An 11514-nucleotide genomic window follows, 5' to 3' on the forward strand; every position below is an offset into this window, starting at 1 on the left:
TCCCTTCCCTTCCCTTCCCTTCCCTTCCCTTCCCTTCCCTTCCCTTCCCTTCCCTTCCCTTCCCTTCCCTTCCCTTCCCTTCCCTTCCCTTCCCTTCCCTTCCCTTCCCTTCCCTTCCCTTCCCTTCCCTTCCCTTCCCTTCCCTTCTCTTCTCTTCCCTCTTTAACTCGTGTTCTCTTTTCCCTCTCCCCTCTCCCCAGGCCCCTCTGCCGATCCTCACAAAGCCCCTCAGGCGCTGACACCAACTCTGTAAATCCCGAATCCCTCACTCGCTTCCCGCCGCCGCCATCGCCGCCCCTCAGGGCGCGCCCCCCCGCGCCCTTCCCCGGAATGGTTCCTCCCGCCGCGGCTCCCCCCGCGCCGCGCGCGGTGGTGGCGGCCGGCGCGCGGCGTGACGCGCGGGCCATGGCGGCCATGGCGGCGCTGCCCCCGGGCGCGCTGTCGCCGCCTGGCGGGGGCGCGGCGGACGCGGCGGGGCCTGAGGGCGCCGAGGGCCTGTTCGTGCTGCTGGGCGCGGGGCTCGCCGCCGCCAGCCACCCCCTGCTCTACGTCAAGCTGCTCGTGCAGGTCTGCTCGGGGGGGAGCGGGGGGACGGCGGGGTGGGAATCCCGTGTGTAACGGGGGTGGCGGTTCCAGGATAACGGGAGCTGGATAATGCTCCCGTGCAGGCCTCCGTGCGCTGGGGGTCCCTGTATGTACAGCCCTTCGCTGTATAACGGGGCCTCCTGTGCGATGAGGGCACCTACAGCATGGGGGGACCTCGGTGTATGTAACGGGATGGGGTCCCAGTGGATAACGGCGGGTCGGGACCCCACTATAACGGGAGGAGGTGGATTCCTGCACAGTGCCCCTATGGGAACCCCCATGTGCTGGGGCTGTATTTACAGTATGTAAACAGCACCCGCTGTTACAACGGGACTCACTGTGCAATGGGGGCATCGACAGAATGGGGGGCACCTGTAGAATTGGGGGGCCCCCATGTGTAACGGGGTCCCTGTGTGTGGTGGGGGTGTGTAATGGGTGGAGGTGGACTCCTGTTTCGTGCCCCTGTGGATGCTCCGTGCACGGGGGGTCACTGCATATACAGCCCCCCTTCATGAGGGGATCCCCTGAGCACTTGTAGGATGAGGGACATCTGGGCAATGGAGTGCCCTGTATGTAAGGGGATGGGGTCCCCTATGTGCTGGCAGGCCCTATATAAAAATGGGGTTCTGTATAATAGGAGGGTGAGGATGCCTTGTACAACAGGGGCACCCTAAATAGGGACTAGGGGACACCATATAATGGAAGGGTGAGGCCCCCTGTGCAGTGGGGCTCCTTTGAAATGGGACATTGGGACCCCTCCTATGATGGGGAATGAGGACACCCAGTAACCTGGAAACCCCTATAAAATTACCCCTCTGCCGTGGAGCCTCCCATGTAAGGAGAGACAGGAAGCCCCAAGACCCTCTCAGTAATAGGGATCCCCTAAAATGGGAGGGTGGAGGATGCCCTGTAACCTAGGGACCCCATAAAATGGGGAAAGGAGTGCCTGAGAGTGATTGGGGGGTGCTGGCATCAATCCTGCTCATCCCAGGGACTTTGGGAACACCAGAACAGAGACCTGCTCACGAGGTTTCTCCCTCAGGTTGGGCATGAGCCTCTACCTCCAACCATTGGCAGAAATGTGCTGGGAAGGAAGGTCCTGTACCTGCCTGGCTTCTTCACCTACGGTGAGTGACTGTCCCTCCCTGCCAGGACAAGGTGCTGCCCTCGGGGGATCGGGGCTGGGAGTTGCCAAGCAGACTGAGCTGATCCCCACATCTCCTTGGGATCATCCTGAGGCTGCAGTGAGGCACAACTCCTTGCAAGGCTGTCAGATTTATGTACCTGTTGCTGGGGACAGGGGATGGTGGCCACAGTGTTGGTGCTGCATCGTGTTCCTGTGGCACGTTGCTCTGGGTTTGCACCGTGGTGGAGGGGTTTGGGGGGGTTTAGGTGGTGTAGGCTTGTTGCAGGAGGGTTTTGTGTGTTTTGGAGATTGCAGAATACTTTCCTTCTGCTCCAAAACAGCCCTGGAATAGCCTGTCCCCCTGCCCTGCTCATTTGTGTTGTAGATGGAGCCCTAAAGGGACAGAAATAACAAGAAAAGGGCAGGTAATATGTTTAGAAGGAAAAAAAAAAGTAGTATTTTCCTTTTTTTGTGGGTGGAGCAGCATGGGAGAGGTGGGTGAATATTTTGTGACCTGCTGTCACAGCAGGTTTGCTGTGGGGAGGGGGAATGCACTGTCCAGACAGCTGAGCTGGGCCAGTGCCCAGTGGTATCCGTGGGGTGGAACAAGCACAGGAGCAGGAGGAGAGCACTGGGAGTGCATCCTGGGACACCCAGGGCTGGAAATGCTCCAGTGCTGCCCTTTGGAAGATGCAATTTCCAAACAGATGGGCAATGTTGGGTGATGGAGAGGTGCAGAGCCTGCCTGGCTTTGCTTGGACAGCACAGGGCAGGGGCCAGGAGCAGTCAGTAGCCACCAGCACATAGTGGCTCCTATCCCACCTTGTTATATGTGGGAGAAATGGGAGCTCTGGGCTTTATTTGCAACTGGAGACCTGAGGAAGTTTGCCTGGGAGAAGGTGGTGGGGCAGGAACTGAACATGGATTTGTGAGGTCCGTATGAACCCTGAGTCAGACTTCCCTGGGGTGGAGGGAGGAGGTGACAGCACAGAGCACATGGGACAATCCCCCCTGACTGGTTCAGTCCAAACTGCCTTGGAGCCCTTTCAAGTGAGCAAAACCATCAGAAGACAAAAAGTAGCCCAAAATCTTGGAGCTGTCCTTCCAGATTAGGCAGATGACAGAGAGGAAGAATTCCTGTCCTCCGGTATGAAGTTTATTTAGGACTGTTACAATAAATCACTAACTGGGCTGAGCCTGGCGGGGTTTTGGCTGAGCCCTGGGGCAGTTTGGGGTGCCCTCCATGCACTGTCCCCCCTCACTGACAGCAGCCTGGTGTTGTCCCACCCAGCCAGACACATCGTGGAAGTGGATGGGAAAAGAGGCCTCTTCCGTGGCCTGACTCCTCGCCTCATCTCAAGCACTTTATCAACCATCACCAGGGGGAGTGTGAAGAAGGTAAAGGTCGGCTTCTCTCTCCATCAATCACCTGAGGGTCAGTGCTACTGCAGCAAGTGCCTGCAACCAGCCAGGGCTGCACAGGAGGACCGAGTCACCCATCCCTCTCCATCTCCTCAGGGAACAGTCCTCCAGTGCCCTTATCTGTTGCCCGGAACGCAAAATCAACAACACGGAGGCAGAGGTCTTCAGTGAAAAGCTGCTCCCCACCAAAAAAGGGGCCAGCCTGTTTATTTCTTTTCCTTTTATAATTTTGTGGTTCTGGTAGCAGATTGGCTTCTGGGGTTACTACCCCTTAACCCCACTGGCCAGACCAGCTGTCAACCAACATTGTTTTCAGGCTGGAAATATGTAAGCAAAGGACAGTGAACAACATGTAAACAAAGGACAGTTTATGTTCCAGAGTGTGAGAAAGTGAAAAACTGACCGTTAATATTGTACAGAAACTAAAGAACTGACTCCATCTTATAAGCAAGTAGAAGGCTTTAAAAAACCTCAGAAAAACCAGGGCAACACTTATCCCCAGAACATTTTTTTATTTATAAACCATTTTAATTTGATTTAGCATCCCCTTGCCTTCCCCTCTATCAGCAGTTTTGTAGCTCCTCTATTCCTCTATTTTACTTTCCATCCTTTCTTCTCCTGTGTTCCTTCTTGCCTGTTTGTCTTGTGCTTTCATCTAGAGCTGTTGTGGTTTCCCCCTGTCCTCAGACATTGTGGGTCAGCATTTCCATCAGTTCTGACCGTGTTTCTTCCCTCTCCACTCAGGCTTTTCCACTGGAGGACATGGAGCATGTATCTAACAAGGATGATGTGAAAACTTCGCTTAGGAAGGTGGTCAGAGAGGTGAGAAATGGATATTGCCCATTAATGAGTGGCTGGGGAGGTCCCTGGGGATGTGGGTGAGAAAGTAATAGTTCACAGGAAAGGCTTTAACACAACCCAGATTGTCTCAGGAGGGCTCTGAAGTTCCCCATGCTCTGTAACCCTCTTAGGAAATCCCACTGCTGTGAGGGGAGCATAGACTGCATCTGAAGGACCAAAGTGCTGGTTTGCTCCTCTCAGCCCTCCTGGTGCAATCCCAGCAACTGGAGTCAGAAGTTTTGGTGTTCAGTGGCCGTTCTGTGTCCATCCATGAAATAATTCACAGGAACAGGGGTTTACCACAAGAACAGACTCAAAAGAGGGGCCCAGAATGGGTTTCCCCCCACTGAGGGGCAGGGCCTGGGCCGTGCAGGAGGAGCAGCACAGCTTTCCTCACAGGTGTTTTCTCCTCCTTTGCAGACATCCCATGAGATGATGATGCAGTGCGTGTCCCGGGTGGTCTCACACCCGCTGCACGGTGAGTCCTGTCCCCTGCTGGCAGCCCCCTCCAGGCTGGGAACCACCCCAAACCCTGCGTACTCAGGAGGTGATACTTGGGGTACTCCTCCATCATGTGAGGCTGATGCTGGGGTTTGCCTTCAGGCACTAACACAGCTGAGCCAATGAGGTTCTCTCTTCCCACTCATCCAGGACCTTGTCTTAGAGATCCCATCAGGGTTAGGGCCAGTAGCAGCCTTCCAGTGCCTAAAGGGGCTCCCAGAGAGCTGAACAGGGACTTTGGACAAGGGCATGGAGAGACAGGACATGGGGAATGGCTTCCACTGCCAGAGGGCAGGGATGGATGGGATATTGGGAAGAAATCCTTCCCTGTGAGGGTGGTGAGGCCCTGGCACAGGGTGCCCAGAGCAGCTGTGGCTGCCCCTGGATCCCTGGAAGTGTCCAAGGCCAGGTTGGACGGGGCTTGGATCAACCTGCCCATGTCAGGGGGTTTGGAAAAAGATGATCTATCAGGTCCCTGCCAACCCAAACCTCTCTGTGATCCTCTGAAATCCTTCCCACCACTTACAGGCTCAGGAAAGGCCCCAGTTTCTAATGAGTCTTGCAGTGCTGATGACCACTGAGAGGAGCTGGAGATGCTGTGAGTTGAGGGAGAGCAGAAGGGTCGTGTTTCATTTTCTTTCACTTCCATTACAAGCCAAAGTGGATTTGTTTCTCTATGAGCCCTGTTTCTTTCCTCCCAGTGATCTCCATGCGCTGCATGGTCCAGTTCGTGGGCCGGGAGGTCAAATACAGGTGAGTGGCAGCAGCCTGGAAGGGTCAGGGGTGCCAGGGGCTCCCAGCCCGTGGGGAATGGGGTTATCCAGGAGGCTTGAGAGCCTGAAAAGTGAATCTGGGCTGTGCTTAGAGGGAGGGTGACTGGGGCTTGAAGGGATGTGGGAAGGCTGGGCTCTGTTCCACCTTGTGCCCTGGGGCTGTATCACCCCTTGGTGATCCCACAGGGAGTCTCCTGCCTTTTTCCTTTAGCTATTAATGGAAAGGGAAGGCAGCAGGGAGGCAGAGTGGATAACACAAAGCTTTGCTGCAGCCCTGCTTAGTCTGTAAAATTTTTCCAAGGCTTTTGCAGTACCAGCTGCCTCTCTGCAGGGCAGAACTGCCTGTGGAGCAACGTGGAGGCATCCTGGACAGGATTGCAGCCAGCCCAGGACAGGCAGCTCAAGTTCCCAAAGGCAGGACAGGCTTCTTGGGCTTAGAATCAGCCAAATCAAACCATGTCACACAACGTGTCCCCTCACAAAGCCTCACAGAGCTCGTGTACCTTCAGCATTGAACAGTTGTGTGCAGGCTGGGTGTTGTCCCGGCTGTCACTGCAGACTGGCAGAGTACAGACACGACCTTCCTTCCCTCAGAGCTGCCTGGTCTGAGGAGGATGAGCAGAACAAGCTGGAATTATGGCTGGGGAGGAACTGCCCTGGCTGGGGGCTGCAGGGTGCCTGTGCACAGGGCAGAGGGGGAATAAATGCACACTCACAGCTCTTTTCCTTTCTTGGCAGCGGTGTGTTCACTGCCATTGGCAGGATACTTAAGGAAGAAGGGATCCTGGGATTCTTTGTGTACGTGAGTTGTTTAAATACTTTCTCCCATAGCTTGGAGGCAGTGATGGCTCTCCTGGCAGCTCTGCCAACCCCAGCTGGAGTCACGCTGAGCTGAAGCCTTGTCTGACCAAGGAACCCCCACATCACTCCCATGATTAAATCTGTGCCTTTGACCTCCAGTTTGACCATTAAGTCTGCCCCAGATCTTATCTTCAGTCAAACCTTCAGTGCCCAGAGGAAGCTGTATTTTTTCTTATCTTTCTTTTTCCCTTGGTGCTTCTGTGTGTTTCAGTGAAGGGCCATTTAAAACATTTGTTTGTGCAACAGGCACCAAGATCAAGTGCAACAATAAGATCCCGTGTTGAAATGAAAGCCAGGGCCTGGATAAGCAGCATATTCCTCTGCAGAGCACTGTGGGTGCTTGTAATGAGCAGATTTACCTGTGTGCTGGGAGTGTGGTGGTGCCTGGACTGGGAGGAGCTGAAAGGTGTTTCCAGCTACTTACACAGCATTGCAAATTGGTGCATCACTGAAATGGAAGTTTAGTGGACACCTTTTTGCTTGAACCCTTAATTAATGCTGCCTGCCTTTCTTTTTCACATCTACATAAAAGCAGAACTACCTGCTGTCTCTGCTCGTGGTGGGGAGATAACTCACTTTATTATGTCAATAATAGTAAAGGCAGCTCTGGAATTTCAGTAGGGGTTTTCAGGATGCCTTTGGCTCTGCTGTCACTAAAATGAAACCTGAATGCATCAGGAAGAGGGAAGGTCTCATGCTGTCCTTCCCCAAGGGGAAATGGCCAGGGGTCTGCAGAGACCCCACCCATTGAGTGTCACTCCTTCTTCCTTTGGCAGCCCACAGCTTCTGAGCTGAGCTGTGCAGCTCCAAATCTGCTCCACTAAATGTAGGATCCTCTGGGATGGTCCCTGCGAGTGGGGCATGGCTGGAGCAGGCTGCTCACAACCCTCCACCTCCCAGGGAAGTGATCTGAAAGAAGCCGCCACATTCCCTTCCATCCACATCAAATAAACCCTGCTGGTGGCCTAATGAAACATAATAGTTCACAGGAAAGGCTTTAACACAACCCAAATTGTCTCAGGAGGGCTCTGAAGTTCTCCATGCTCTGTAACCCTGTCAGGAAATCCCACTGCAGTGAGGGGAGCACAGACTGCATCTGAAGGACCAAACTGCTGGTTTGCTCCTCTCAGCCCTCCTGGTGCAATCCCAGCACGTCCACTGCCCTAAAATCATGGCAGTGCTCTTGATTCTCATGGCATTATAAGCACCCCCAGCAATAACAGTGACACATATTCTCCGTGTGTGCTAGCTAGAGATAAAGATTTTTCAAGGATGGATTTATCTCCCTTCCCCTCAGGCTCCTGCCAGCCCAGGAAGGTGTTCCCTGAACTCCAGAACTGCTGGGCATGGTCAGCTCAAGGATGGCTTGTCCCAGGTCCCTTGCACTGGGGTTTCTGCTGTTGGGTCACATCACTGTACATCGTTCAGGCTTCCTCCTCTGCCTGCTGCAGCTCCAGCTTTTCATCATCTTCCAAAAATATTCCCAGTTCAGATCTTGGACATCTCAGCAGGTGTGAGAGTTGCAGCACTCACTTTTTTATGTCAGTAGTAGCAAAGGCAGCACTGGAATTCCAGGAGGGGTTTTCCCTCCTGATGCCTTTGGCCTGTTGCCTTTTCTTAGTTCCTTTCTGCAGCTCTCAGACCCCTGGTTTCCAGACATCCAGCTCAGGGCCAGCAGCTGTCGTTACTTTGGAGGGGAGAGAGGGATGGGATCCTTACTGGAAGTGGAATAAACAGTCTATCAGCACTTGGGTGAGGTTTTCCTTACGGGGCTGCCCTGGCCCAGCCCTTCACTTCTGGACTTTATTAGGCTCTGTTGTATCTGCAGCAGCTCAGGAGCTTCAGATTTAACTCTGAGTTAGAGAAAGGATGGTTTTTACAAAGGCTGAAAGCCAAACACAAAGCAGAACATCTCTTTGGGGCCAGAGAGCTTTGATTTCTTTGTCCTGTCTGCTGCTCTCATGTATCACGTCTTTGAAGCCTTCTGTTGAAGGTTTCTGCTGTGCCTGGCCCCTGAGACCTCAGCTGCATCCCCAGGGCTGCTGGGGCCTTAACAATGCATTGGTTGTTCCCAAAACCAGTCCCAGTTGCTGCTCTGCTGCTGCAGCAGCCACAGCAGGAAACAAACTGGTCCCTTGCTCTGAGGAGGCAGCGTTGTGTTTGGGAAGAAACAAATGACTCAGATTAATGTGCTTGGAGGTGGCTCCTTCCAGCTCAGCAAACACTCATGTGGCTCTTGACAGGCTCCTTTTCAGAACTGTCCACATCCCCTGGTGAAACACAGGTTTGACACTCACCTGGATCCTTTTGCAATGGAACAACCCCTGCAAAAGCAGGAAACCCCTGCACTGCTGCAGCAGATGCTGCAGAAGCACCAGCAAACTGGAGAAACCCTCTGGAACATTTTGTTAAAGTTTTAATGCCATTATCTGCAAAAGCTGGCAGTGCTGGGAGCTGCAGTGTGTCAGTGGGAGGTATTCACCACAGAGCTCTGCTCCTGGGGGCAGCAGGGACTGGGAAAAACCAGAGGCACCTGGGTGTTCCTCCAGTTACCCCCACTTCTCAGTGGAGCAGGTTGTGCAGGAACAACCCCTCTCATTTTGATTTCTAAAAGAAGGGAGGTTCCACAAAGAGATGAATTTGTCATTCTGGATCCAAAAGAACATCTTCAGAAACCGAAACAGCTTTGTCTGTGTCTCGCTTGGGTTTCTCAGCAGGAGTTGGGCCAGGAAGGGATTTGGGATAGAACAAGGGGACTTGAGTCATGCCCAAAAAATGGATTCCAAAAACTTTCCAGCCAGAGCAGCACGTGTAGTACCAAGTTTGAAGGCTGAAAGAGCTCTTCCCTGAAATCTTTTTCAGTTCCTCCCAAAGTAAAAAATTCATTTTGGGGGAGTGGAGTTCCTCTGAGCTAATGGAGGAAAGGAGGGCTGGGCACCATTGGCACCCTCCTGCACCTCACACTCCTCCTTTTGCCCTTGCAGTGGGTTGGTCCCTCACATCCTGGGAGATGTCATCTTCCTGTGGTGCTGCAACCTCCTGGCTCACTTCATCAACACCTACGCAGTGGATGACAACGTGAGTGGAGGTGTCTGAGGGAGGGCTTGGGGTCTGGACCAAGCACCTGCAGTGGGAAGGAGTTACTGGGGGCAGGGGCTGATTTAATGCAGAGCCTGGGCTTTGGGGATGTCCCTGTGAGAGTGCTGGAGGTGCTGTGTCTGCTGAGGCTGTGCTTCACCTGCACTTTGGGGGATCACAGTTGACAGCAAATGCCTCCCCAGACTCTCAGCTGGAATGCAGCTGCTCTCCCATTGCGTTCTGCCTCGTCCCCTGCCCCTTGCCCCTCACCTCAGGCTCAGGGATTGTCACATAATGACAGTGCCAGCCTGGTGTCATCCCCCTGCTCCACAACACTGGTTTCTCTCTGCAGTTCAGCCAGGCATCGGTGATCCGGAGCTACACCAAGTTCGTGATGGGGGTACGTAGGCAGCTGCTGTGTCCTTTCCCCTCCTCCTGCCACCTCTGGGCTGAGAGCTCGTGCTCTGGGGGCACAGGCTGGCCTGGATTTGACATCCCGTATCCAAGGATAACTCTGCTAACATGCAAAAGCTGGAAATGGCGTTTTTGACACGGGGAGCGTTAGAGAGGCTGCTGGTTTTCTGTGCTTTCAGATCGCTGTGAGCATGCTGACGTACCCATTCCTTCTCGTGGGAGATCTCATGGCAGTGAACAACTGTGGGTATGTCCTTCACACTGAGATCTAAAGCTTTTCCCTTCCTTTCTTGCAGCCCCTTGTTGTCTGAATGGGCTGCTAACGACCGTAAAGCTTTCCTACAGCCCCATAAACTCTGTGGCACCTCGCAGAGCTGGCTCGTTTCCTGTCCCAGGTTGCTTATAATTTTAGATCAGAGGGCACAGACACAAGCAGCAGAAAAGCTCAGGTGGTAAGAAATCGGGAGAGTTGTGGTGGTGTGGTCCGATCTGAGCTAAGCTGGAGGCACAGAGATCAAAGGGACCGTGCTGGCTGCAGGGAGCAGCGTGAGGGAGGCAGAGCTCTCATTGCAGTGATGGGAGCAGACAGGAGCAGGACCCAGCTTGCCTTCCCAGTCACACTGCTGCAAGTCTTCTGCCTTGGTGCTCATGGGAACAGGGTGGGATCCAAGTCTGGTGCAGTGTTTTCTCAGTATCTGCAGGTTTTTGAAGGTGTAGATACAGTCCTGGACTTTGCACGTCTCCAGGTAATGCTCCTTGTCTGTGCACTCCAGGGGTAATTAAATTACAGATCTGCTGCACTGTAAATAAGGAGCTGTCGCTTGGCTGCCAGCCCGGTGCAGACACTGTCCCCTGTCCTCGTTCACACTTCCTGCTGCTCCTTTGTTACCTCTGGGTAAGGTGACACATCCACCTCAGCTGTTCCCTGTTGCCGTGCAGGTTGCGCGCCGGCCTCCCTCCCTACGCTCCCGTCTTTGCATCCTGGATCCACTGCTGGAGGTACCTCAGTGCTCAGGTGAGGGAGCAGGGCACACGCTGGGCTTTGGGCTCCCCCTGCTCCTTCCCCAAGCCTCCAGCATTCCCCAAAGTGCCTGTGCTGCATCCTTGCCGTGCTTCTGTCCCTGCAGTTCTGGCACTGGTACCAGCGTGGCAGTGCTACCGTGCCCATTGCACACCCCGAGCTTGCAGCCTGTGAGCTTTTAGCCCGTGCATTGCACACAGCAGAGTCTGTGCCCCTCTGCACCCCTGGGGGAAATGCCCAGCTCCAGCACCCGCAGGGCTGGAACCTCACTTTGTCCTGCGGAGCAGCCCAGGGTGCCCAGGCCTTGCAGGGGGCATGGAATCATGCCCTGCTAAAAGAGCTGCAGTTCCCTGGCCGGGTCTGAGGCTGCCCTGACCCCGGGCTCTCCTCCCCAGGGGCAGCTGTTCCGTGGCTCCAGCCTGCTGTTCCGCAGGGCGCCCATCCCAGCCGCCTCCTTCCCCATCGACTGACGCCTCGGCAGGGAGAGCTCTTCAACTTGGACTCCTCAAGAAATCCCAAGCTTGTTTCGATATCTGTATATTTCTATTTTCTGATCCAAAGTCCATGGTGCCAGAAATGACACCTCCTCTCCAGCAAGGCCAGCAACAGACTTCTGGACATCTGGCTTCAGGCTCCAGCTGGACCAAAGCTCCATCCCCGTGGCTGTATCGACTGGGATGTGTAGGAGAGAGAGCAGAAAGGCTTTGTCCATTTGGTCCAGGCTGTGGCCCTGGAGTTGCTGGGGAAGTCCAGGAATCCAGAAAATGCCCAGGTACTAAAGGAGCCAGCCATGAGCTGCAGGGACAAAAGACTGCTTTGTTCTGCCTGAGCTGGGAAGCAGCAGGAGTTCCAAGGTCACCTCCCTGGGAAGGTTATGCCAGGTGACAGCCTCC

General features: G+C 54.2%; 1 protein-coding gene across 1 annotated transcript; it reads left to right on the plus strand.

Annotated features, from left to right (window-relative positions):
• Positions 1 to 315: 315 nt before the first annotated feature.
• MTCH1 (mitochondrial carrier 1) lies at positions 316 to 11236 on the plus strand. Its single transcript, XM_063418447.1, has 12 exons — positions 316 to 567; positions 1628 to 1712; positions 3003 to 3109; positions 3878 to 3955; positions 4394 to 4451; positions 5176 to 5227; positions 5986 to 6045; positions 9093 to 9186; positions 9539 to 9586; positions 9780 to 9847; positions 10540 to 10615; positions 11017 to 11236. Exons 1-12 carry the CDS (start codon positions 331 to 333, stop codon positions 11089 to 11091), a joined length of 1038 nt encoding a protein of 345 aa, XP_063274517.1. The 5' UTR covers positions 316 to 330; the 3' UTR covers positions 11092 to 11236.
• Positions 11237 to 11514: the final 278 nt, after the last annotated feature.

This window comes from Prinia subflava, chromosome 23, assembly GCF_021018805.1.
Source record: "Prinia subflava isolate CZ2003 ecotype Zambia chromosome 23, Cam_Psub_1.2, whole genome shotgun sequence".
NCBI classification, from domain to species: Eukaryota; Metazoa; Chordata; class Aves; order Passeriformes; family Cisticolidae; genus Prinia; species Prinia subflava.